General features: G+C 42.7%; 2 protein-coding genes, 1 long non-coding RNA gene and 2 pseudogenes across 3 annotated transcripts; 2 read left to right on the top strand and 3 right to left on the bottom strand.

Moving 5' to 3' along the window:
- Positions 1-383: 383 nt before the first annotated feature.
- Positions 384-1404, bottom strand: LOC136548008 (uncharacterized). Its single transcript, XM_066539671.1, has 2 exons — positions 1252-1404; positions 384-1073 (listed from the first exon to the last, which is right to left on the bottom strand). Exons 1-2 carry the CDS (start codon positions 1402-1404, stop codon positions 384-386), a joined length of 843 nt encoding a protein of 280 aa, XP_066395768.1.
- Positions 1405-2403: 999 nt separating this feature from the next.
- LOC136550885 (uncharacterized) lies at positions 2404-4339 on the bottom strand. The gene is made up of 3 exons (XR_010782386.1): positions 3901-4339; positions 3200-3381; positions 2404-3084 (listed from the first exon to the last, which is right to left on the bottom strand). It is a non-coding gene; the product is annotated as an uncharacterized lncRNA (long non-coding RNA).
- Positions 4340-5413: 1074 nt separating this feature from the next.
- On the top strand, positions 5414-5842 carry LOC136548007 (protein FAR1-RELATED SEQUENCE 5-like). The gene has a single exon (XM_066539670.1). The coding sequence runs from the start codon at positions 5414-5416 to the stop codon at positions 5840-5842; it is 429 nt and encodes a 142-aa protein (XP_066395767.1).
- Positions 5843-5869: 27 nt separating this feature from the next.
- Positions 5870-10120, top strand: LOC136548006 (uncharacterized; annotated as a pseudogene).
- Positions 10121-16754: 6634 nt separating this feature from the next.
- On the bottom strand, positions 16755-22711 carry LOC136550882 (GDSL esterase/lipase At3g14820-like; annotated as a pseudogene).
- Positions 22712-23812: the final 1101 nt, after the last annotated feature.

Genomic DNA, 23812 nt, shown 5'->3' with positions numbered 1-23812 from the left:
AGTGATGATGCTACATATAGTTTTGTAATGAGAGCCCCACCGAGTGTCACCAAGCCTAGGCAAACCCATCTCTTGATTTAATCCACTCCCTGATTCAAGGTCACCACACTCTAGTGCTTTCTTAACATTCTCAAGCCTAGCATTTCGAAGCATATCATGACGCTTGCAAGAAACCCCAACAATGTTCAACAAGATAGATACTTGATCAAAAAAGTCTTGCAGTCAGTAGGCAACAGCAACAAGAACTAGTTGGAGTTGATGTGCAAAGCAATGAATATAATAAGCGGAAGGTGATTCTTGCATGATTAAAGTTTTGAGCCCTTTAATATCTCCTTTCATATTGCTAGCCCCATCATAACCTTGACCTCTAATCTGCTGCATACTCAATCCATTACTACTTCAATTGTTTTCTTAAGTGACAAAGAGGTAGTATCATCTACATGAACAACTCCAATAAAGTGCTCACATGGCCTTCCAAGTTTATCAACATAACGCAAGCAAAGAGCTAGTTGTTCTTTATGTGATATATCACTAGACTCATTAGCTAAAACTGCATAGGGCTCATCACCAAGTTCCTCAATTATTTTCTTTCTAGTTTCTATGGCACAACAGTGAATAATTTGCTTTTGTATCTTTGGGCTAGTCAAAGTGCAATTACCTGGTGCATTGTTCAAGACATACTTGTTCACTTCTTCACTATTTCCTGCAAGAAACTTTAAAAGTTCAATGAAGTTGCCTCTGTTGCTAGACTCTTCACTTTCATCATGTCCACGGAATGCCAATCCTTGATGCAAAAGAAACTTGATACATCTAGGTGAATATGTCAATCTTTTCTTGTAAAGACGAAGCTCCTCCTCACTCCACTTGTCAATGTTATAATCAATTGCTACCTTGGGATTCATAAAATCAATGTACCTCTCTTGAGCTGCTTTATGTGCCCTAGAACCAGAATGTTTGAGAAGTGCTGTGTTTCCTATATTCCAATTATTCCATCCATCAACAATAAAAGTTTTGACCCACTGCCCTTCTTGAACAAGTAGCATATGAAGCAAAATGCAGAATCCTTCTTGACACTATATTTAAGCCACTCATAATTATACAACCATTGTATACTGAATCGACGAGGTACGCCTCCAATGTTTCGGTATGGAAAATCATGTATATAAGGTTTGCAAGCACCTTTAGTAATATATGCTCTACGGATTGCATCTTGATCATTAACAGGATAATCTTCAATAGGCAGCCTTTCACCTGATCATATGGTAGGCGATTGATGTCATACGCCGGCGGCTTGATGCGAAGCGGTGGCAGTGATGCTAGCGGGGGCGAGGGCAAATGATCTGCAATTTTCTTCAACTTGTACTCTATCTTCTTCTTGATTCTGCTCTTCCACAATATTTTCATCCGGAGGTGGGTCAATAGCAGCCGCCTTCTTTGCTACTTTCTGAAAAAGGGATCGAATGTCTCCGTTTCTTTTCATAATTCAAGACTCAAGAGTTCTGAAAAAAAACACTCGTCAATTATCAAAACTAACGATCGGAAGAAACCTGGAACTGAGGAAGAACGGGGATGGACGGGGAGTATCACCTGAGGAACTGAGGAAGGACTAGGTGATCAGTCTTGCAGGCGATGGCGGCAGTCCAGGGCGGCCAGGCCAGGCAAAGCGACGGGCGATGATCTGCTCTGCTGGTAGGGTGGCGGCAGGGCGCTCTGGGCACGGGCGCACGGCACCGAGCGGTCGAGCTGGGAGCCGTCGCTAGCGCACGCGAAGAAACCTGGAAGTCCTGGTACGAGTATGACACGTCCGTCACGTCGTAGACGAGGCCTGGTCCAGCGCGTGCTTGGGCCGGATGTGGCCCGATCCGTAGTCCATGGGCCCCCGTGACCGAGCAGACGTCATGATGTATGGTTGCCCCGAGCCACGAGTCCACGACCGAGCGTTGTTGTTTGATGGCGACTGGCGTGAGACGACGTTTACCGACCACCCTGTCGGCCTGTCACCCGGTTACTTCCGCGCCGTGCATCAGTGCATGCACCTTGGCACTCGTCAGCTCACACACTGGAACACTGGCAACACTGGCACTCGTCAGCTCACACAGACACACACTTGCCATGCAACCAACCACTCGTCAGCAGTCAGCTCACACACTGGCATTGCACGACGACACGCTGCACGATATCTACTGCAACTTGCACCAGCTGAAATTAAAAGAAGCTTCATTGCGTCTCGATCGACGGGTGGCCCACAGGGTGGTCGGTGGACCACCCTGACCACCCACTAGGTCCGCCACTGGGGTCGAGGCTGGTTCGATGCAATGAATGCGCACCTCGTACCTGGGTCGATACACTGAGGATGAGTCGATAGAGACCCGAGTTCTTTGTAGGGCCGGTCCTGGGGGTGGGCAGGGTGTGCCACCGACCTAGGCCTCAGATTTAGGTGGGCCTCAACCCATATAGTAGATTAGTACTAGTATTAGTATAGGCCATTAGTTTATACGTTGTATAAGCAGTGTAACGTACGTGGGCTTCTATAGGCTGTAGCCCAATATAGCAAGCGCAGGTCTAGGAAGGCTTTGCCTTCGACACTTTCCAGTTTCCATTCAGAGTTTGGCGACTCGTGAACTCGTCAACGTGAAGGTAATCGAGCAGATCAACAATTCTTAGGGCCTATTCGATCCCAATTTCTATCATCCTCATCCGTGATCCAGTTCGCAGCCGCATCAGTCCATCAATCATCACGGGATCGCCCCACGGCAGAGAACAGAGAGGATCACATCCATAAGCACCGTTCGGTTGATGTTCGATATATGTTTTTTAGTGCATCGAATATTATCTTCTAAATTGATATGTATTTGGGAGACTATATGTATAAATAGAAATATATATAAATATTTGTAGAGAGTGGACTATAGGCCTCTATATTAGTTCTCGACCTAGGCCTAGAAAAACTCAGGACCGGCACAGCCTGTACCCATCCAAGGTAACTAGGTTTGGATGATGCAGTAGGCTAAGCATCAGTACCTCGACAAGGAACTCACGGTTTCCTTGCAACCCTTCTTTGTCAAGCTGCTTAACTGCTATGACCTAGACATGGGCATATTTAACATAAACAAGTTATGGTAATATTCACAAGTGTTTCTTCATGTCTTAGTTTAATGGAATGTAGAACGGTGAATTTGGATAAGAAATGCTTATTTACTTTCGTAGTGTCTGGAATGCATCCTTTGTACACCCTTCCAAAGCCGCCTTCACCCAGCAAGTTTTCTGGGCTCAAAGAATCGGTGGCATCGACCAGTTCACGGAATGTAAACACCCTACTAGGAATGTTATGGTTGCCGATCCGTAGTATCTCCCCTGCTGCTGCCCTGTGCTTGGGACTGTCTGCATGTAAAAAAAAGCTGTTGAGAGTCTGAAATATGTCCTTTGTCATCGAATATAGCCTTATTGATCTGTTTTCATCATACTAATCACAATTTTTTATCCTGGGAATAATAACAAATTTTAGGGTGAAATTAAGTTCAAGAATAAGGCAATGAGCAAACAGACTTTCATGGACATGCTAATTGGTATCTATATATTTTTCTGAACAAATTTTCCAATCTTTTAAGCAATGATTGTGACATGCATGATGGAACTTTTGTTGTATGATATCGGTAACTCCTCAAAAATTTCCAACCCAATGCTTAAGTGTTGTTACCATGCATTGATTTTTCTTCTGCAACTTTTGTGTTTCAATAATTGGTGGAAAATATTGATTTGTCTTTTTGCAACTTTGCTGTTTTCAAGAAATGGTTTAAAAGACTATAGTTATCAGCTTACTATCATCTTATACCTTTTATATATGACATGCAGAGCAGAAATTCCAAGGGGAGAAAAAAAAAAGAAAGGCTGGATTCTTACTTGAGAGCGAAATTTCCTTGACTAGGGTTGCCAATCCGTTTTGTTCATTCTTCCTCTTCTTTTTCCTCTATATCTTCTTTGTCCACTTGCACTTCTCTTGCTCGGGGATCATCGTCGTATTCTTCCTCTTCTTTGCCTCTGTTGTTAACGGTTCCTCTGCTTCTCGCACCGCCCCACCACTAAAGCCGCGGACCCACTTTCTCTTCGTTTTCCTATTTGTGTCCGATGCCTCTTGCGTGGCCTTGCTCGTTCTCCTGCCGCAGACAGAGCGGATCCACGAGCAGTAGCACGCACATCTGAGTAGGTTGCAGCTCAGGATGTTCTTGCAACAACATCTGTTAGCGGAGCTCAACAGCCCCATGGAATTGCCGGATCGACGCGAGAGTGGGCGAGCACCCTCGTGCCGATCCCTGCATGCAAACGAAGAACAGCAAGAGGCCTCAAAGGTAATATTCCCTTTCTCGTTTCTCTCTTTAATTTTTCTCGCACTTGGTTTCTTGCCACGCGCTCCTTTCTCTGTGGATGGTAAAAATTTGGGAATGAGACAACTTCTCTTTTTCCTTGGATGAACGCTGTCTGGCCAAGAAGCTATTTTTAGTCCACTCGTTTTTCCTCTTGTTAATCGTTGTTAGTTTTAGTAATTGCCTTACCACACCCTGTTCTTTCGCATGACAAAATAGGAGTCTGTTTTCACCCATTGGCTGGAGATTTGCTCAGCTGCTCAGGGTTATAATCATGCACGGTGCATATCGGCGTTATGCTTCAGTTAGGAAGAAGAGTTGGATGAAACCATTCTCAACTATGGTTGGATAGAAAATTCGTTCGGAGTACGCAACATGTAGATATCGCTATTGTCTGTGACAACATTTCATGGTTCATTATTTCTAGAAATTCAGTTGCATGTAAATGTCGCATATCACTTCTATTATCCAGGGCTTGCATAGACCAGCATGCATGCCCATGCACTCTAGTACTATTACTCTACTCAATTTCTAGTTGATTGCGCCTAGTAATGACCAGAGCCTGGCGGTGAAGATGCTGAAGGCCTGGGGTTTGATCGAGCACATTGCCGGCAGCTTGTGCACAACTGCAGATATGTGCTGCCGTGCCTTGATCTCTCGTGAGCTGTCTGGTACTTGGAGCTAGCAAGAGGGGGAAAGCCGATGCACCCCTTCCGTGGCTTATGCTGCCTACTATAGGGATCGCTACTCTGGGGTCTGGCTGCCTATTGATGTTTTAGTTATGTGATTATCTTTCCCTTTTGTTGAGGTTGTCTTGTATTATTTTTGGATATAATAGGTCACTGCTCATGCACCTTGGCTGGTTTTTGTTACACCTTGGTGGAGCTTGTTTCTGTTACACCTTGGCTGGTTCCAAGTTTCTAAATGTATATAAACATAGGCTGCTGTTTTAGAACATGGCAGGCTGCTGAAATTTGAAACTTCAAGTGCAAAGTGAATTTCAATAATGAAAACCTGTGCATCCTAATGAAAGCTTCATTTTTCAGGAGGAAATGTCGGATGATGATTCTTTGCTGGAGTACAGTGAAATTGTTATGAAGATGTTTGGCAGTGAGGACGACGGATTTGAGTTTTATAACAACTACGCTTATGAGAAAGGATTTAGTGTGAGAAAGGAATACTGCGAGTGGGACAACGGCCACAATGAGGGGACCCTTCGGAAGTTTGTTTGCAGCTGTGAAGGTTTCCGCGCAGAGAAGGAGGTGAGGAGGGAGATTAAGAAGCGGAGGCCGTGGAATATCACTCGTTGTGGATGCCGTGCTCAACTTGTGATTGCACAGGATCCGAACACAGAGCAGTGGTATGTGAAGGATTTCATCGACGAGCACAACCATCCGATGACGGAACCAGACCTTGCTTGCTTTCTGCGTTCACATAGAAGAATCAGCGATGATCAGAAAGCAGAGATTGTGCCGCTGTAGATTTCTGGGATCCGCAAACACCAGATAATGGATATTATGGTTAGGCGGTACGGTGGGTATGATAAGGTTGGATTTACATCAAGGGACCTTTACAATTTCTGCCATCGCAACAAGGCGGAGACACTTTTTGGTGGTGATGCTCGAACAATCATCAGTTACATGACAGAATTGAAACGTAGAGATCCTGATTTCTTTTTCCAGTACAAGACTGATGGGAAAGGGCACCTGACAGGACTGCTCTGGTGTGACTTTCAATGTCAGATGGATTATAGAGCGTTTGGTGATGTCATCGTGTTTGATGGCACGTACAAAACGAATCGATAAACCTGACCCTTGTTCCTTTTGTTGGGGTCAATCACCATAAAAGCACGGTTCTTTTTGCCTGTGGAATTCTTTCTCACGAGGATACTGAGTCGTATGTGTGGCTGCTTAGGTCATTCTGTGATGCTATGATTCAGAAGCATTCGGTTTCTGTGATCACTGATGGAGATCGTGCTATGCAGAAAGCAATCAGTATTGTGTGGCCGAATTCATCGCATAGGCTATGCGTATGGCATATTGAGGTGTGCATTGCGCGTAATCTTCACACCCAGGATCTAAAGGATAAGGTTAGGGTTTTTCTTTATGATCATTGCTCCATAGAAAAGATTAAGAGGAAATGGATAGCATTCTTGGCAAAGGAGAAAGTTACAGATAAGGACTCGTGGCTGTACCAAATGTATGAGATAAGGGAAATCTGGTGTGCGACGTATCATGCTGGTAAGTGCTACTTAGGACTGAGGAGCAACCAGCGTAGTGAGAGCCTACACTCTAGGATTCAGTTTAATCTAGATCGGAAAATGACACTATTAGAGCTGATACAGCACGTTGACCACTGTCTTTCAAAGTTGCGCAGTAATGAAGCGTATCTGGACTTTCAAGCAAGTTCTAAGCCATGCTTACAACCAGATGCTTCAACTATTGAGAAAGAGGCTGCGAATTTGTTCACACCAAGTGTTTATTTTGCTGATGTGCAGTACAACGTAAAAGCAGCCGACAAGTGTTATTGGATTGAGACTGTAGATGGCTATGATATTGTTGAGTATATTGTTGGAAGGGTTGATAAAGGAGACAAACAATACTATGTGAAATGTGAGATATGCGTTGTTGAATGCAAGCTGAAGGAAATTTCTTGTTCTTGTCTAAAGTTACAGTCCCTTGGAACCCCATGCTCACACATCTTCTTTGTATTGGGTCGTCGAGGAGAACACAAGCTTCCAGACTACTGTGTTTTGGAAAGGTGGACGAGGGGGGCCAAGCGTGGATTTCCTCCTATAAGGAAGAGCGCCATGTATGACTATTCCGATAGCCTACAGAGGTACCATGAGCTACACAATATCAGTCAAACGGCATCCTTCATAGCATCTCAATCACTTGAAGCATATGGGCGGCTGAAACACATTCTTCATGAGGAAGCTGCTATGATCCCTCCTAGAGGTTTGGTCCTGTGCTGCCGTAAGCCCTGGATGTTGATTCTATAGATGTCTTTGATCCCATACATGTGCCTGGCAGAGGGGCCCCGAAGAAAAAGTTGAAGTCAGTTTCAGATAAATCTAAGAAGAAATATACCCTGTGTAAGGGTGAGGGTCACAATCGGCGAACATGCTCCAAGAGAGAAGAGGTAAGCTAAGTGTAATGTTCATCAAAGCTGAAAATTGGCTGTCTGTGAGGCATGTGTACTTATGGGTAATGTTCCTCTTCATTTGTAGGAAACAATGCTCCCTGAGGATGTGCCGGATATATGATTTGCCAAAGGTAACTAAAATGGCCTAGTCTTGTGTAAACACTACACTGTTTAGCACATTTGCTTTCCTTGTCATGTAAAACCCATACCCTTGATGTTTTTGTTGATTTATACTTGTTACTAGCAAACACACATCACCTTCATTTGAAACACTGGTAGTATTTTGATCTGCTTGGTCACTGTTAGGTTCTGAATTCTGCTGATACCTTGTATGAACTAGTCAACTGACTAAAATATGTATTTTTCATAATTCACAAAAGAAATTGTTTGATAGTAGCTCCGCTTATGACTGAACTCGCATGCTTGCACTGTTGCAGGTGCTTGATCTGTCTCAGTGTCAGAATATCACTGATGTGGGAGTTTCAGCCATACTGAAGTCGATACCCAATCTATTGGAACTAGATCTTTCATACTGCTGTCCTGTAAGTAGCCAACCATCTAGTCGTATTATTCTATCACCTGGGCATAACTTGAGACCACACAGCTTAACTTACATCCTTTGTGTATCAGGTTACTCCTTCTATGGTGAGAAGCTTATAGAAGATTCCTAAACTGTGGACCCTGAAGCTGGAAGGCTGCAAATTCATAGCTGATGGACTAAAAGCTATTGGAACCTCTTGTGTTTCTTTAAGGGAGTTAAGCATGAGCAAGTGCTCTGGAGTGACGGATACATAACTCTCTTTTGCGATGTCAAGACTAAAGAACCTGCTGAAGCTGGACATTACTTGTTGCCGCAATATCACTGATGTTTCACTAGCGGCCATAACTAGTTCATGCACTTCCCTCGTCTCTCTGAGGATGGAGTCTTGTAGCCGTGTTTCCAGTGGAGCACTCCAACTGATCGGGAAGCACTGTTCTCACTTGGAAGAGTTGGACCTTACTGACAGTGATTTGGATGGTGAAGGTACTTACTGGACTGGTTACTGAATTATTCTTTGCCAGATGAACATAAAGTTGACCCTGGATATATTGTGTAGGATTGAAAGCTCTTGCCAGATGCAGCAAACTTTCAAGTCTAAAAATTGGAATTTGCTTGAAGATTAGCGATGAAGGTCTTACCCACATTGGAAGGTCTTGCCCAAAACTCCACGACATTGATCTGTACAGGTAATTATTAGACATGCCTTATGGATTTCTTTATTTGGTTCTTTGTCAGTAAACTAACTTATATTTTCTGTTTCAGGTTTGGAGGCCTTAGTGATGATGGAATTATTCAAATTGCACAGGGTTGTCCAATGCTAGAGTGTATCAATCTATCCTACTGTATAGAAATAACAAACAGTTCACTGATATCACTTTCAAAATGTGCAAAGCTGAATACTCTGGAGATTCGTGGCTGCCCCATGATTACATCCACTAGGCTCTCAGAAATAGCGATGGGGCGCAGGCTACTCTCCAACCTTGATATTAAGAAATGCTTTGAGATTAATGATGTGGGAATGCTTTACCTTTCCCAGTTCTCTCATAGCCTCCGTCAGGTATTATCCTTTTCTCCTGTAACTGTAACGGGAATCTGATGGTACCATGTATGTTCTACAATTGTGCTAATACCATCTATGTCTCATCACAGATAAACTTGTCGTATTGTTCAGTCACCGATATCGGACTTATGTCCCTTTCTAGCATATCCGGCTTGCGGAACATACCATCGTCCATTTAGCGGGTATAACGCCGAATGGCGTGACAGCTACTCTTATGGTTTGTGGTTGTTTGACGAAAGTGAAGCTTCATGAAGCATTCAAATCCATGATGCCGCCTCATATGATAAAAAATGTCAAGGCACGAGGGTGTGTTTTCCAGTGGATCGATAAACCATTTAAGGTATTGTATTGCTCCCCTGGTTGCTTTACACAGCGTTAAACCCTTGCGACCAAGTCGTATAGGCGTCTTGCCTGATTTGCTACTTGAGAACACTACATAATTTGCCTCAGTGGTTCTAGCCAGATCTCAATGCAATGCTGTTTTTTGTACTTTCAGTATTTTTCCTATGCTTCAAAACACAAAAATCATGACTTGCTTATGCATGGTGTTTAAAAAAATCCCTAAAGAGGATAGCACAGTTGTCTTATATCTGTTGAGTGGATTTGTTGTTACTAGAATTACAATCATGCAAAAGTCAAGCATCTAATAACATGTGTGGCCTTGTGCAGGTTGAGGTGGAACTTTGTGATGTATGGAAGCAACAGTCCCAAGATGTGCTTGTACGATGAGAAGACCTGAAGTGTAGCTATTGTGGAAACCAGGTCATGCATCCTGTAGATGGGATGGGTTCTGTTTGGTATCCAGAAGTGAAGCCTGAAGAACAACTCAATTTTGTACTGTAATCAGTGGGGTACCATGGTGATATGCCGACTTTGAGTAGTAGTGTATATCCTGATGTTGTATACTACTAGATGGGTAGATCCAATCCCAACTCACCCTCAATCTCACATTTGTTTGGTGAGGTGATCATATGCCTGGGAGTAAATTACATTTCTGTGGAGCACAGCTAGGAAGTTGCTCGTGTTAAGTGGCTTGCCGGTTGCATACGCCATGCAAGAACATAATGAAGGATAGTTTTGGTGTACAGGCAAGGCAATGTCACAAACGAAATGAGCTTACTATACAACATGGGCCTGAAAACTTGTGCCTGGTAAATTTTGTGATTTCAGGCATGTCCAGACACAAGCATAAAAACCCCCGACCTGATAGCAAAAGAAAAATTACAGAAGTCAAGATGACACTACCACATTAAATGGCTGCAATTGCATTCCAGGTTACAAGCGGTCAAAATTAAATGGCTGCAATTGCATTCCAGGTTACAAGCGGTCAAAATACATTTGGTGGCCATAGTTTAGACTGGAGCAAGACAAAATCAATCACATATCCCATGCTGAATACAACACCTTTCTAGAACAAACCACACTAAAAAAATAGTGGGGGCTGGGCAGTATTCATCTGGTAGTTGCCATAGCCTACAGCGTTACATCCAAAATGTAGGGCCACCTGCATCAAATCATTTGCACGGCCAAGGAAGACGGTAATCGGCAGAGAAGATGAACAAAAAATAGACATTGCACCAAACAAATATTGAGGGCAAAATACTAAACAAACCAAACTGGTAAACAGGAGAGAAAAGATCGTCGTCACCACAAGAACTAAGACACCTACGGAGTGTGTACATGTCTGCGTGTTAGGCTGCTAAAGGAGCTGCCACACGCGTCACCGCGCCCATGCCGCGGCGCTCGACCGGACGAGACCCGTCCGCTGTCTGCTGCACCGCCGTCCGCTCGGTGTCGGCCCTCCCCACGCTAGCGCGAGCGCGCCCACGCACCGGTCCCCGCGCTGGACCGCTCCACCTCCAGCTCGCGCTCGCCGTCGGCTGAGCTCCGCAGCCGCAGCGCCTCACCCTGCCCGTGCTGAGCGCGCTGCTCCTCCCTGGCGCCTTCGTCGTCGTCGTCGTGCCGCACCACCGCGTGGCCAGCCTCGCCGACGAGCTGCCCCCTTCCACGCCTCGTGCGCCTTCCCCACGCCGTCCCACCGCCGCCGTGTCTTCCCGGCCAGAAGTGGGCGCCGACCGGAGCTCCCCTGCCGGTGCTCTGCTTTGGAGAGTGAAGAAGAGGAGGTCAAACGGTATGAATCCAAACCGAAAGTTTATCAAGGTTCTTAGTGTGAAATACGTGACTCGAATGAATAGTACCAGCTGAACTGCGCTTTAGTTTCGAGTAAGAATGAGGGCCATTTCGCAAATGTGCTGAGCACCTACCCGCGCTGGGCTGGCTTGTGGTCGCCCGCCTGGGCTGCCCTGGCCACGTGGGCCAACTAGTGGGCCACTTGCATGCCCGCCTGGGCTTGCCGCGTGCTTGGGCCGGTCTTGGGCCGCCGGCTTCTGCTGGGTCACGCCCGCGCCGTCTCCGCCAGCCAGGCGCACTGCTTGGGCCGGCTTGGGCCGCTTGCCACTGCGCCTGGGCCACGCACACCATGCCCCGTCTGGGCCGTGCTCCTCTGCCTGGGCCGCCGTGCTTTTGCCGCGCGCTGTGGGCCGGGTTGGTGGTCGTTGCCCTTTTAATTTTCTAAAAGTATGTGTTAATTTAGTCTCAGAAATAAACCGGTAAAATTCATAGTGAATCATAGAAAAATCGTTGAAATGCCAAAACAGTTTTGTTGAGTCCCTAAAATCGTGATCTACCTGTTAGTATAGTTTGTTCACATAGTGTGATAAAATTTTTGGGAGCTATAGAATTAATTTAAGATATTTAATATTATAAAAATATAAACTTGTAGGAATGGTTGTGATCAATTGGTCATATTGCTTAATCTAAAAATCTTTATAGTAGGTTCCTAGCAATATTAGCTGCTCGCTGTAATTTTTGTAGCTCCAGAATAATTAGTTGCTAGATATATAATGTCCTTTTTGCGAATAAAGAAACACCGTTGGTTTATATAACTAAAATAATTGTTGGGAAATAACGCCTTATCCGACAACGTATATATGTAATCTAAGTATGGTCGTCATTAGATCTAGCCCGTTAACTCAAGAGGCGTACGTCGTATTTACGAGTCACGATTGCAGTCGATTAATTATGTCTTTGCATTGCATCGCATTGCATATCATATAGGTACGATGATGGATCGACGGATCAATTGAAGGATGATTGGGACTTCGAAGATGGTGTGATGGTATTCTCTCCAGGAGATGATGCAATGGGCTTGTTTTTCAGCTGATGGTGGATGATCTGAAGATGCAGCTACTAACTTTTTAATATATCTTATCCAGGCAAGCCCCGGTGCATAACCCCTACTTTATGCACTTTAAAATATATTTGTGCATTAAGTTTTAAGGAGTTGAATGAAACCCACCTACATACACATATCTTTATCCTATGGGTCTTACTAGTATAACAGGATCGTGTAGACTGCTATGCTACAGGACTCTGGTAGAAGTCGAGTGATGGTTGTCACTCGCGAGAGATAGGAAATATATTATTGGACTATTATCACTTGAAAAATATAAATGGTGGAAAGGAAAATGGTGACCGGGCAGGAATAGGGTTTGGGTATTGGTGGGTGTAAGAAGTTGTGTCGCCGTGGACGCGGGGCATAGCTTGGTTACACTGCTTTCCCTGTCTGGTCGATTAAGGACCATTCGTTGCATAAGACTCTAGGTAGGTCACGGACTTATTATCCCGAGCACATACTTGTGTATAGGCGCTTGGAAGACTTGTTGCTCTCTTGTCGCGGATCCAGCTCTTTCCGGACCGACTGTTAGGGTTTTATTTTGGTGGAGGAGGTCCTTGCACCGCACTGAGTCCGAGACTCAGGGGCGGGAGCTTGGAGTCCCAGTTTGAATGGGGACCTAGACACCCGGGACTAGAGAGTGATGGGTTGGTCCTGCTTGTGCCTTGGGTACAAGCGGGGCATGTGTTTTCAGGGTACCCAGTTAGGGGCATTGATTCATGAATCAACGGGCGATCCGGTACGGCTTGTCTACGGTTTAACATTGTAGTAAGAACTAAAAGATGAAAGATGGACAAAGGAAATCTGATTGCTTACCACCTGCTTGAAAAGTAGCACAGGTGCTTACATAGAATGGTTAGTTAATGAACCAATGCGGCTATTAATAAAAATCGAATATAAGGACGCACACTTAGTAATGCTTCCTGCAAATGTAATAAACCCACAAGCCAGATAGCCTTGCATATCCTTGGAGTCTTTTCTTTCCTCCTGTCGGGTAAATCTTGCTGAGTACAATTGAGTACTCAGGGTTTTATTTCCCCTGTTGCAGGTGACAGGTGGATGCTAGAGCTGACACTTGTATGCGGATTCCTCCTGGTGGGCTCAGAGAGGATTCCTTTACGCTGCGATCGTAGTTGTTATTTATAACTCTCACCAACTGTTTTTACAATTGAAAGTTCATAACCTGTTGTTGTAGTTTATTTATCCATACTTCATCATGTCATGATTAGATATTCATTTCCGCTGTAATTCTGATCACATGTTTATATTTCGCTGTTATAATAAATTATTCATAACTCTGATAATATGATTTCATTCTGCTGTTATATTAATCAATATTATACTCTGATATTGTATTAAAAGTGATGTAAGAAATGGTTCACAATGATGTAAGCTTTATTCTTTCATTTGTGATCCTGATGGCAAAAATATAGATTTTCGGGTTCTCCCATGGGGTGTGCCCGACGGAACCGAGTAATTTAGTGTTCTCCTTTGGGTGCTTAGTGTCTAATGGAAGACAAGCACTCCTGGGAGGCATTAGATTAGACGGTTCTGCCACACTAAACCCTAATCAACTAGATAGAAAAACTGCTGGAAAAAAGGATGGGTCCCCTCTTCTTCTTGTCCCTGGCAGACGCACCGGAGAGGAAGAAGGAGAGGGGCCCTATGTACGGCAGTGGCGGAGCGAGGAGGGGTGGCGACGGCTATACCTACAGCCTGTTCGTTTGGCTGTGGCTTGTCGTAAACGATCATAAATTTCCAGCCGGAACAGTATTTTTCTCTCACACAAACCATCCAGCAGTACTTCTTCACGAACCAGCAACGAAACGAACCAGCCAACCGAACAGGCTGCTAGGCAGTGGCGGCGGCTCTGTACGAGGCGTACCCCTTCGTTATCGAGTGGCTCTTACCAGATGATGAAATGTTAAACATGATTCTTATAGAATTTCAATTGTATAGGCATTTCGATCCTATGTTTTCCCTATTTTTTTGAATTTTAATAGTCCTATATGTTTTAAAGAGGGACCTAGTAAAAGGCCTATTTGAAGTCAATCTTTCTAATTTTTTATATATAGTTGCTATCTATTACCAATACTAGATAAATGCACGTGCGTTGCACCGGGGTCATTATTTTTTTACACGTCTACAGCGACAGATTTGATTACGACAAAGTCCTTGCAGTGGGGTCATGTGTTATTTGTACATGCCTAGGGCGACAGATTTGACCACGACAAGCACCAGCAGTTGCGTAGTCCTTGCAGTTGCTGCAGCCACTTTCTTCATCCCGGAAAACGCATGGCACGCGCACGCCGCAAACTCCCATCACCAGTAACCATTTGTAAAAAATAATTTATAGAGACCTTCAATGTCTTACAACTCAATGATAAACTAAGTTTAATGAAGAACTTAGTCATACTGCATCCAAAGAACATGAAATTTTTACTATAGAATCAACCATGCAGTGGGTAGCTTACCACCAAAATTTTGTAGCATTTGGACTACACAAACTGCAATTATGAATTAAACACTGAAAATCTAAATTAAATCAATTAAACTATGTCAATGCCATATTAAACTATGTCAATGCCATATTATATATGTACTGCATATAACTACTCAAGAGGAGTTCAACACAACTTGATTTTCTATTTTATGATTTTTCGGTGATTTTCTATGCATTTTGGAAGTTCTGCCGGAATTTTGCATCTGGAACCCTGGCAAAAGTTTCTAATTCCTTTTCCTCCTTCAACCTACAAAGGAACGCAGAGCATGGAACTGGAACGAGCGTTGTTAGGAGGGGCCCTATGTACGGCGACGGCAGAGCGAGGAGGGGTGGCGACAGCTCTACCTACGTGGTGGCGGCGGCTCTGTACGAGGCGTACCCTTCGTTATTGAGCGGCTCTTACCAGATGATGAAATGTTAAACTTGATTCTTATAGAATTCCAATTGTATAGGCATTTCAATCCTATGTTTTTCCTATTTTTGAATTTTATTAGTCCTATATGTTTTAAAGAGGGACTTAGTAAAAGGCCTGTTTGAAGTCAATCTTTCTAATTTTTATATATAGTTGCTATCTATTTCCAATACTAGATAAATGCACGTGCGTTGCACCGAGGGTCATTATTTTTTTACACGTCTACGGCGACATATTTTATTACCACAAAGTCCTTGCAGTGGGGTCATGTGTTATTTGTACATGCTTAGGGCGACAGATTTGACCACGACAAGCACCAGCAGTTGAGTAGTCCTTGCAGTTGCTGCAGCCACTTTCTTCATCCCGGCAAACACATGGCACGCGCACGCCGCAGACTCCCATCACCAGTAGTCCAGTAACCATTTGTAAAAAATAATTTATAGAGACCTTCAATGTCTTACAACTCAATGATAAACTAAGTTTAATGAAGAACTTAGTCATACTGCATCCAAAGAACTTGAAATTTTTACTACAGAATCAACCATGCAGTGGGTAGTTTACCACAAAAAATTTGTAGCATTTGGACTACACAAACTGCAATTATGAATTAAACACTGAAAATCATAGATTTAAATACACTGGAAATCTAAATTAAATCAATTGAACTATGTCAATGCCATATTATATATGTACTGCATATAAATACTCAAGAGGAGTTCAACACAACTCGATTTTCTATTTTATGATTTTTCGGTGATTTTCTATGCATTTTGGAAGTTCTGCCAGAATTTTGCATCCGGAACCCTAGCAAAAGTTTCTAATTCCTTTTCCTCCTTCAACGTACAAAGTAACGCAGAGCATGGAACTGGAACGAGCGTTGTCAGGAGGGCCGGCCCGGTGCGGCGGTGGGGCAGGCTGGAGAAGAGGCAGGGGAGGTGAGTCCAGTCTATTTTTGTAGATTTTTTTAACCGGATGGTGTTAGTTTTTTTTTTTCGATCCGGTCTGCAGTCCGAAGTGTCGTTCTGCCGCAGGGAGGGAGGTGGATGATTACCTTGGGAACTTATTAGGTGTAAGATGAATCCAAACAGGGTCTAACGAAGGATGATTTCCAAACAGGGCCCAACGAAGGTTGATTTCTCACGTTTTTACCAGCAGGGTAGCAAAAGAGGTACTCCCTCCGTTCTAAATTATAATTCGTTTGACTTTTTTTTTATCCTAAGTTTGACCGCTCGTCTAATTCAAAAAATTTATGCAATCATAGTCAAATTTAAGTCATTCTTGAAGAGTTTTTGTTAATAAAGCAAGCCACAACAAAAGAAGTGATATTTAGCACAAATTTTTGAATAAAACGAGTGGTTAAACTAGGGGTAAAAAAGTAAAAAAAAACTATAATTTGGAACAGGTTTAGTACATTAAATTATCGCGGTGTTCGATCAACAATGAAATTTCTGCTGGCACACAAATGGTAATGGTACAACTTTTTATATTAGGTACTCCCCCACGGACGGTTCTATAAATATAGAGGCGTTCTTATTATAATTGACATCTAGTTACAGATATGTGGTGATTACTGTACATCACCATTGTAATTAAGGATTTTGAGCTAAAAATACAAATTAACACACAGTATATATATGTTTCGTACATTTGGCAAATGACATTGCAATGTGGAATCCATGGTCACTGGTCAGGTTGTTCTATGGGAGCATTAAAACTATTATAGAGTGTGCAACAACAATTTCTTCACAGCATCAGGTACCTAGAAGCTGAATGAGCTTATCCACTACAATGTTGTAGGCCTTCTCAGTAGGATGGAAGCCGTCCCAGAAAATATAATCGATTGCATTTGGACATGCACTGTGATATGCAATGAATATGGCGGCATTTAACACTGTGCTACCGCAGCAACCTTCGCTGACATCCTTGAAACCTGTAAAAATGTGGCTCATTCTTTAGTAGCGTAGAAATGATCGTAAGAGCGAGCTCAGAAATAGAGCTAAGTATTTGAGTGTAAGTCAAGTTGTAACAGTCAAGCTATACAATAGTTTTCTCTATTTGTCTATAAAAACTTTTTTTATTGTTGCTTTTATCAATGTCACATCTTCTCTTTCGTAATCCTCTTCACATTCACTTGATATCTAGGCCTACCATTGTATAGGCCCGTGTGCTTATCTTGTTGCTTGCATGAGAGCCGAGCTTTCTTCTCTCCTTCACATATGCAAAAATGTTGACTAGCTTGGCGATAAGACTATTATTGCACTTGATTTGACGAGAACACGCCAACTAAATGTTGGAAAATCCTCGTCATGAGTGGGCATTGAGGAGAGTAATTGCTCCTATTGAGCAGGGTCACACATCATCGGTGTAGTTCAAGAAAGTGGACCAATCTTACGTGCATCTAGTATTTGTAACTTGGCTTGCAATTGAAGGGATGAGAAAACAGTTGTTCAGCTCGCTCCTTCAAGCACCAGAGAGCCTCCACGAAAGAAGAAAAAGAGGGAGATTAGAGAGATCTAGCAATAGACCAAGAAGGGTTCGTCCTCAAGGTTGTGAAGCTGAATATCCACATCCTTGGTACCTCTAGTTTGCATTCCACCATTATTTTGTGAGCTCTTTCTTCACCCTAATAGCAGCCTCAAATCTTATTATTGTTGTCAAGATATGTAAATCTTGATGTATGGTTGCCTCTAGTGCTATCTAGAGATGAATTTGTTGTAATCCCACAAGCAGATAGTGGAAGAAGATTTGGCTGGCTTGGTCCCATGTTTTTTACCCTGATTTGGAGGTTTTCTATGTTAAATCTGGTGTCTCGCTATTGAGATGAGGTGTGGCTGCAACTAGTTGCAACTGCTGTTGGAGTGTCCTGGTGCAATTAGTTTTGATTGCTGTTGGTGCCGATTGTGACCACTTGCTACCAGTTGCAACTGAGGTTGATGTGATAATAACTAGTTGGAATCTGTTATGACTACTTCCATTTCCCCCATTTATATGTGTGATGCATATATTTTCTTTAGTGAATAGGTGTTGATCTTAGGCTGATTTCATATTGTGGTGAAATTAGTGCTTCTGCTAACTAACAAGCTATGTTAGTGTGGTTATCCCAACAATAACTAAAACCTCTTGAGAAAGAAGATGTATAGAATACCAAATACTACATAGAATTAAATTAGTTTTCATATCTTGCAAGTAGATGTGGCCTATGCTGATATGAAGGTTGGTTTAGCAAGCTTACAATATCAACGCATCAATATTATTGGGTTGTAGTAGCAAAGAAAATATAAGACTTACCGTATGAAGCTGGATTCTGAATAAGATCAAGTAAGTTGTAGTATATGTCAAAATAAACAATCTTTGATCCAGAAGCACTTCGTTCTGCATTCAATCGCTCTATTTCCTTTGAAACTCTAGAATTATATAACTGTGACGCTTGATTCCTTGATGGTTCGCATTGGCGTGATGGGCTTCCTCCAAGTGTTATTTGTGAAGGACAACATCCCAATGGTGGGACACCAAGAAATCCAATGTTCTTAGCTCCCATATCATTCAGAGTCTATACAAAAGAAGAGAGCAATTAAACATGATGTATTTCCAGTACTCTTTATACAAGGCCTATTTGGTTGATGATAGCGTGCAAGGTTGCCATGTCAAGTAGGACGCGTCATGGGACTTATGATTTCTATAGAGACCTTGGGGATAGATGGTGCTGCCCGGCCCAAGCAAACTAGCTAAATTAGTAACCACAACAACCCTTTGCTACACACAAGGAAAGTTTCACCTCACAAGGAGAAAACAATACGATGTCACATCTATTACCATAAAGCTATCATCGAGAAGTGTTAAATCCCCCGAAGCTCTGTTAATTTGTGTGAGGGTTCTAATTAGACCATCAACTCTTAAAATTGATTTTTGGGTCAATAATCTTTTGAAGTTGTGTGACCTAGGTACATGTCCATACCTCCACTATATGGGCTTCTCATGATGATGTGGCATTCCATCAAAGTAGGTTGTGGGCTGACCGGCTGCCGCTCAAGAACCTTTGCGATCACAAAGATGAGCGGTCAACAGACTTTGGGAGGACCTAAACAATGATGATGTAGTGGTGGATCCAGGGGGTCGTGGGTGCTCCCCCCCCCCCCTACTGACTTGTCTCCATTACAGCTAGAAACAAGATTATGGAGAAAAGGATGAAGAGAGAGAAGATGTGAGTAGCATGTCACAAGGGTGTCGCCATGCTTGATGCCGTCAAGAGGGAGAAGATGGCAAGGAGGGTGAGGACCACGCCCATGTGATGCTAGCATGGTGCTCGTTGCATCCAAGATCTCACAGTGGTGGCACAATGTGAAAGGCGGCGCGATGGACGAGTGTGACATTGACATCATATCAAGGTATGAACATCACCAGGGTAGCGATGGCCCCAATTCATCAGGATTAGTATGCCACTTCAACATTAGTATGAACCTAGGTGACACAACTTAAAAGGTTTATTGATGGACCCAAAAATTAGTTGACAGACCTAACTGAAACCACCACATAAGTTAATAAATTTCTAGCGCATTTAACTCTCGAAGAAAAAATACATCTTGTTTGCTTTAGTTGAATCTGTCTCAACATCTTAACAAAAGATAGAAAATATATTTGCATAATTTAGGGAGCAACAAAATGTATTTAAATTATTGTAGAGAATTTAGGAATGAGAGAAGACTTTTGTGAATATAAAAAAGGTGATAGAAAATATAGAGAAATGATCAGAAAGGTTAGAATTAGCAATAATTACCTTTGTGAAGTTAATCGCCGAGGAGACAAGAAAGTCCACGTACGAAGGAAGATCATATTCGTGGCGTCTTATAGGTAGAGTGAAATAATTATTTACAATGTCATTTGACCCCATGACTGTAAAGAAGACGCCTTGTGAGATAACTCGTGTCATTTCCTTCTCTCCAACCAAAGTCGTTAGCTTCTGCTTGTAGTCTTGAAATAGTTCGAGTTGATCGTCACTCGACAAGGTTGTCTGCATTAAGTTGCAGGTCTCAGCTTACGTAACAATTAATTTTATTCTTAGAAACAATAAAGACATATAACAACTTCAATATTGATATAGCTTCTTGATTCGGAAATAAAAACAAAAATATAAACATATATATAAATAAATTACCGCGAGCTTGGATGTGAGCGGATCATAGCCACTGCCACCACAGGCAAACACCACACCAGTGAGTAGGTCCTTCAGTTCTAGATCAGAACCAAGGAAAGGAGGCAGCAGCTCCTTAATACCCAACTTGGAAGCTGTTCAGAAACAATTGCATGCATTAGATGTTTCGCCCAACGTTGCAGTACTACTACTGGTGATGAGTATAGCACTATTAAAGAACAAGGATCTTTATCCAATTTTCCTTATATGTCACTCATGTACTGTTCGAACATTTTAGTTTTAAATAAATTGATTGCGGTTTCTAAACTTGTTAAGGTGGTATTTTGGCACACCAACTTTGTAAACATGTTTCTAAATCCCTAATTGTACTCCCTGTTTCAAGTTATAGTTTACTTTGACTTTGTTCTAAGTCAAATCTTTGTAACTTTACCTAGGTTTATATAAATATGCACAAACATCTAGAATATTAGATTAGTTTGTTATTCTTTATAAAATAACTTTTTATAGAGCTTTTCTTTGAATATGTAGGCGTTGATATATATTTTTTTAAAAACATAGTAAAAGGAAGTATTTTAAGTTAGAACAGATTAAATTTATAGTGAACGACGACTATAATTTGAAAGGAATGGAATATCTCGAGTGTTATGGAACTAATTATTTTTCAAAACTGGAACTGAGACAAAGTCAGAAAACTATGTATCATAAAAATGAAGAGAGGGAGTAGTACAAGTACACAAATTAATTTGAATGTACCGACGTGCGTGCTTGTGCCATAAATAAATGTACCTGAATGCAGCACAGTTTCATATATATATATATATATATATATATATATATATATATATATATATATATATATATATATATATATATATATATATATATATATATATATATATATATATATATATACTGAACAAAATTCAGTTCTGTTCGGTATGCAACACAGTTTCATTCGTGTGTGCACGGCAGTGCGATTCTACACGTAGAATATTATTCTACACCGCAAACCAAAACTGACCAGAAAAAATACCATGTAATACTGAACCACGTTCAGTATCCGTCAGTACTATACCCAATATCCCGAAATACTAAATAATACTGAAACGCGACTACTGAACAGTACTGAATTTTGTTCAGTATAACAGCTTGGTGTAGAATAGTATTCTACACCTCGTCACTCGCGCGCGTGTATATATATATATATATATATATATATATATATATATATATGCCCCTTTGGTATGGTTTGGACCGGCTCAGTTATATCACTGTTTAGCTATTTGAACAGTGCTTTGTGAGAGGAGAGAAAAAAAAAGGCTGATAATATAGACCTCTACTGATTTTATAGACGCTTACAGTTATCCATCAGCTCACCGGAATAATAATTGGCTGACATATACGATCCACTTGTCTGTCAAAAAAAAATAGTTCTATCTAAGTCAGCTATGAACTCACTCCTCTTTCTCTCCTCCACGCTAGCATTGAACCCACCTCCAGATCTTTGGCCTCGTTTAGATCGTAAATTTTTGCAATTTGGACACTGTAGCGTGTTTCGTTTGTATTTGACAAACTTTGTCCGATTATGGACTAACTAGGTTCAAAAGATTCGTCTCATGATTTACAACTAAACTGTGCAATTAGTTATTTTTTATCTATATTTAATGCTCCATGTATACGTCCAAAAATTAATGTGATGAAAAGAGAGTGAAAAAACTTAGAATTTGGAGGTGATCTAAACAAGGCCTTTACTAGACTTTGTAATTAATCTCTTGATTTGAGAACCGTACCTCCGAAGTACGGATGGGAGTAGCATTGAAATCTAAACAGGCCGGGTAGCATGTCGGCAACATTATAGGAGTACTCCACGCACGTACCTAAGAGGTCCCCAGGGACCAAGCCATTGGAGAACCTCCCGGTGGCGACGCCGCCGGGGAAGTCCTGCCCGTACGGCGGGAAGTTGGCCTTCGCCTCCGTGAACCGGTTGTTGTTGTTGCCGGGGTCGACGATGGAGTCGCCGAACATGAAGATGGCCGGGAACTTCGGCTGCCGGTCGTCCGCGGTAGCGGCGCCGGCGCCGGCGCCGGCGCCACCAGCTGCCGCCGCCGTCGTCGTAGCTGTAGCTCCGTCTCCATGGGCGACGACGACGACGACCAGCGCCGCCGCCGCCACGAGCAGTGCCCGGCGGACGAATCGGCAGCACGGCGCATGGGCACGCCCCCTGAGACAGGGCGTCGTCAGAGACTGAGACGATGCCATTATTGCCAAGTCGTCGTCGTCGTCGTCGCTTCTCCAGCTGCTGCTGGCCGGGCCGGGACACTCTCTCGCCTAGCGCCCCACGAGTTCCATTTATAGCGCGCATGAGGGAGAGTATGTAGAGAGTAGACGTACGTGGAGCCAGCCAGCCAGGGAACTCGATCAGATCAGGTGGGCGCGCGTGCACCGACTGTGCTGTGACGACGCGATCGCGATCGACGGGCGGCTGCTATCTCTGCATGATGATTCGGTGGTTGCGCGTTGCATCTGCCACGCTGCAGCCAGAGCACTGTGACTATGGAAAGGGCAGGCCGCTAAGCTCATGTTTAGTTCCAAAAAATTTTTCCAAAAAGTGTTACAGTAGTCCTCACATCGAATCTTGCGATACGTGTATGGAGCATTAAATGTAGACAAAAAAAAAACTAATTGCACAGTTTGGTTGGAAATCACGAGACGAACGTTTTGAGCCTAATTAGTCTATGATTAAACACTAATTACCAAATAAAAACGAAAGTTCTACAATAACCAAATTCCCAAATTTCACCCCACTAAACACAGCCTAACATGATTATTGCCACTGCAGGCAAGAGCCAACGCGGTCCCGAGACACGTATTCACCCCGATCCGTCTCGAAACAAGTGTTTGTGTTTTGGATTTCGTACTGATCAAACTTACAAAACAAAATAAATACTGACAACATTTGTATTAGTTTATTATAAATATATATTCAACAATTAATCTAGCTAACGATACTTAGTTACTCCATCCATTATCTTTTTTCTAAGGCGCAAGAGGTAGAATCCCAGATACGCATGCCTGCATCACAATTGGCTACACTAATTAAGCATGCGCTAGCTGTCCGCTTGGTTTCCCTTCGCATATATACATGCACGGGATTTGGTTGCACTAAGTAAGCATGCGTCGACCGGCGGGTTCCTCGGAAGGTACCCATGCCCAACGTATTGTCAAAAAATGAAGGAAAAAAACGCCGTACGCCCAACGAAAGATAACGGAGGGAGTATTATACACCATAAATATTCATAGTTTGTTGTATATTTTTGGTTAAAACTAAAGACACGTTTGATTTCTTAATTAGAAAGTGAGGATATCTTCCTCCGTTCCCGAATATAAGAGCATCAGCAGTGTGGGGG

This window comes from Miscanthus floridulus, chromosome 4 (genome assembly GCF_019320115.1).
Source record: "Miscanthus floridulus cultivar M001 chromosome 4, ASM1932011v1, whole genome shotgun sequence".
NCBI classification, from domain to species: Eukaryota; Viridiplantae; Streptophyta; class Magnoliopsida; order Poales; family Poaceae; genus Miscanthus; species Miscanthus floridulus.
This window is presented reverse-complemented; position numbering and strand designations above follow the sequence as displayed.

Excerpts from the sequence above, each read along its gene's own strand:
- LOC136548008 (XM_066539671.1), bottom strand. The coding sequence starts at position 1,404 with ATGAAAATATTGTGGAAGAGCAGAATCAAGAAGAAGATAGAGTACAAG. Across the intron at positions 1,074-1,251 it reads ATCGCCTACCATATGATCAG|TGTCAAGAAGGATTCTGCAT; the intron begins GTGAAAGGCTGC and ends GCTTAAATATAG.
- LOC136548007 (XM_066539670.1), top strand. The coding sequence starts at position 5,414 with ATGTCGGATGATGATTCTTTGCTGGAGTACAGTGAAATTGTTATGAAG.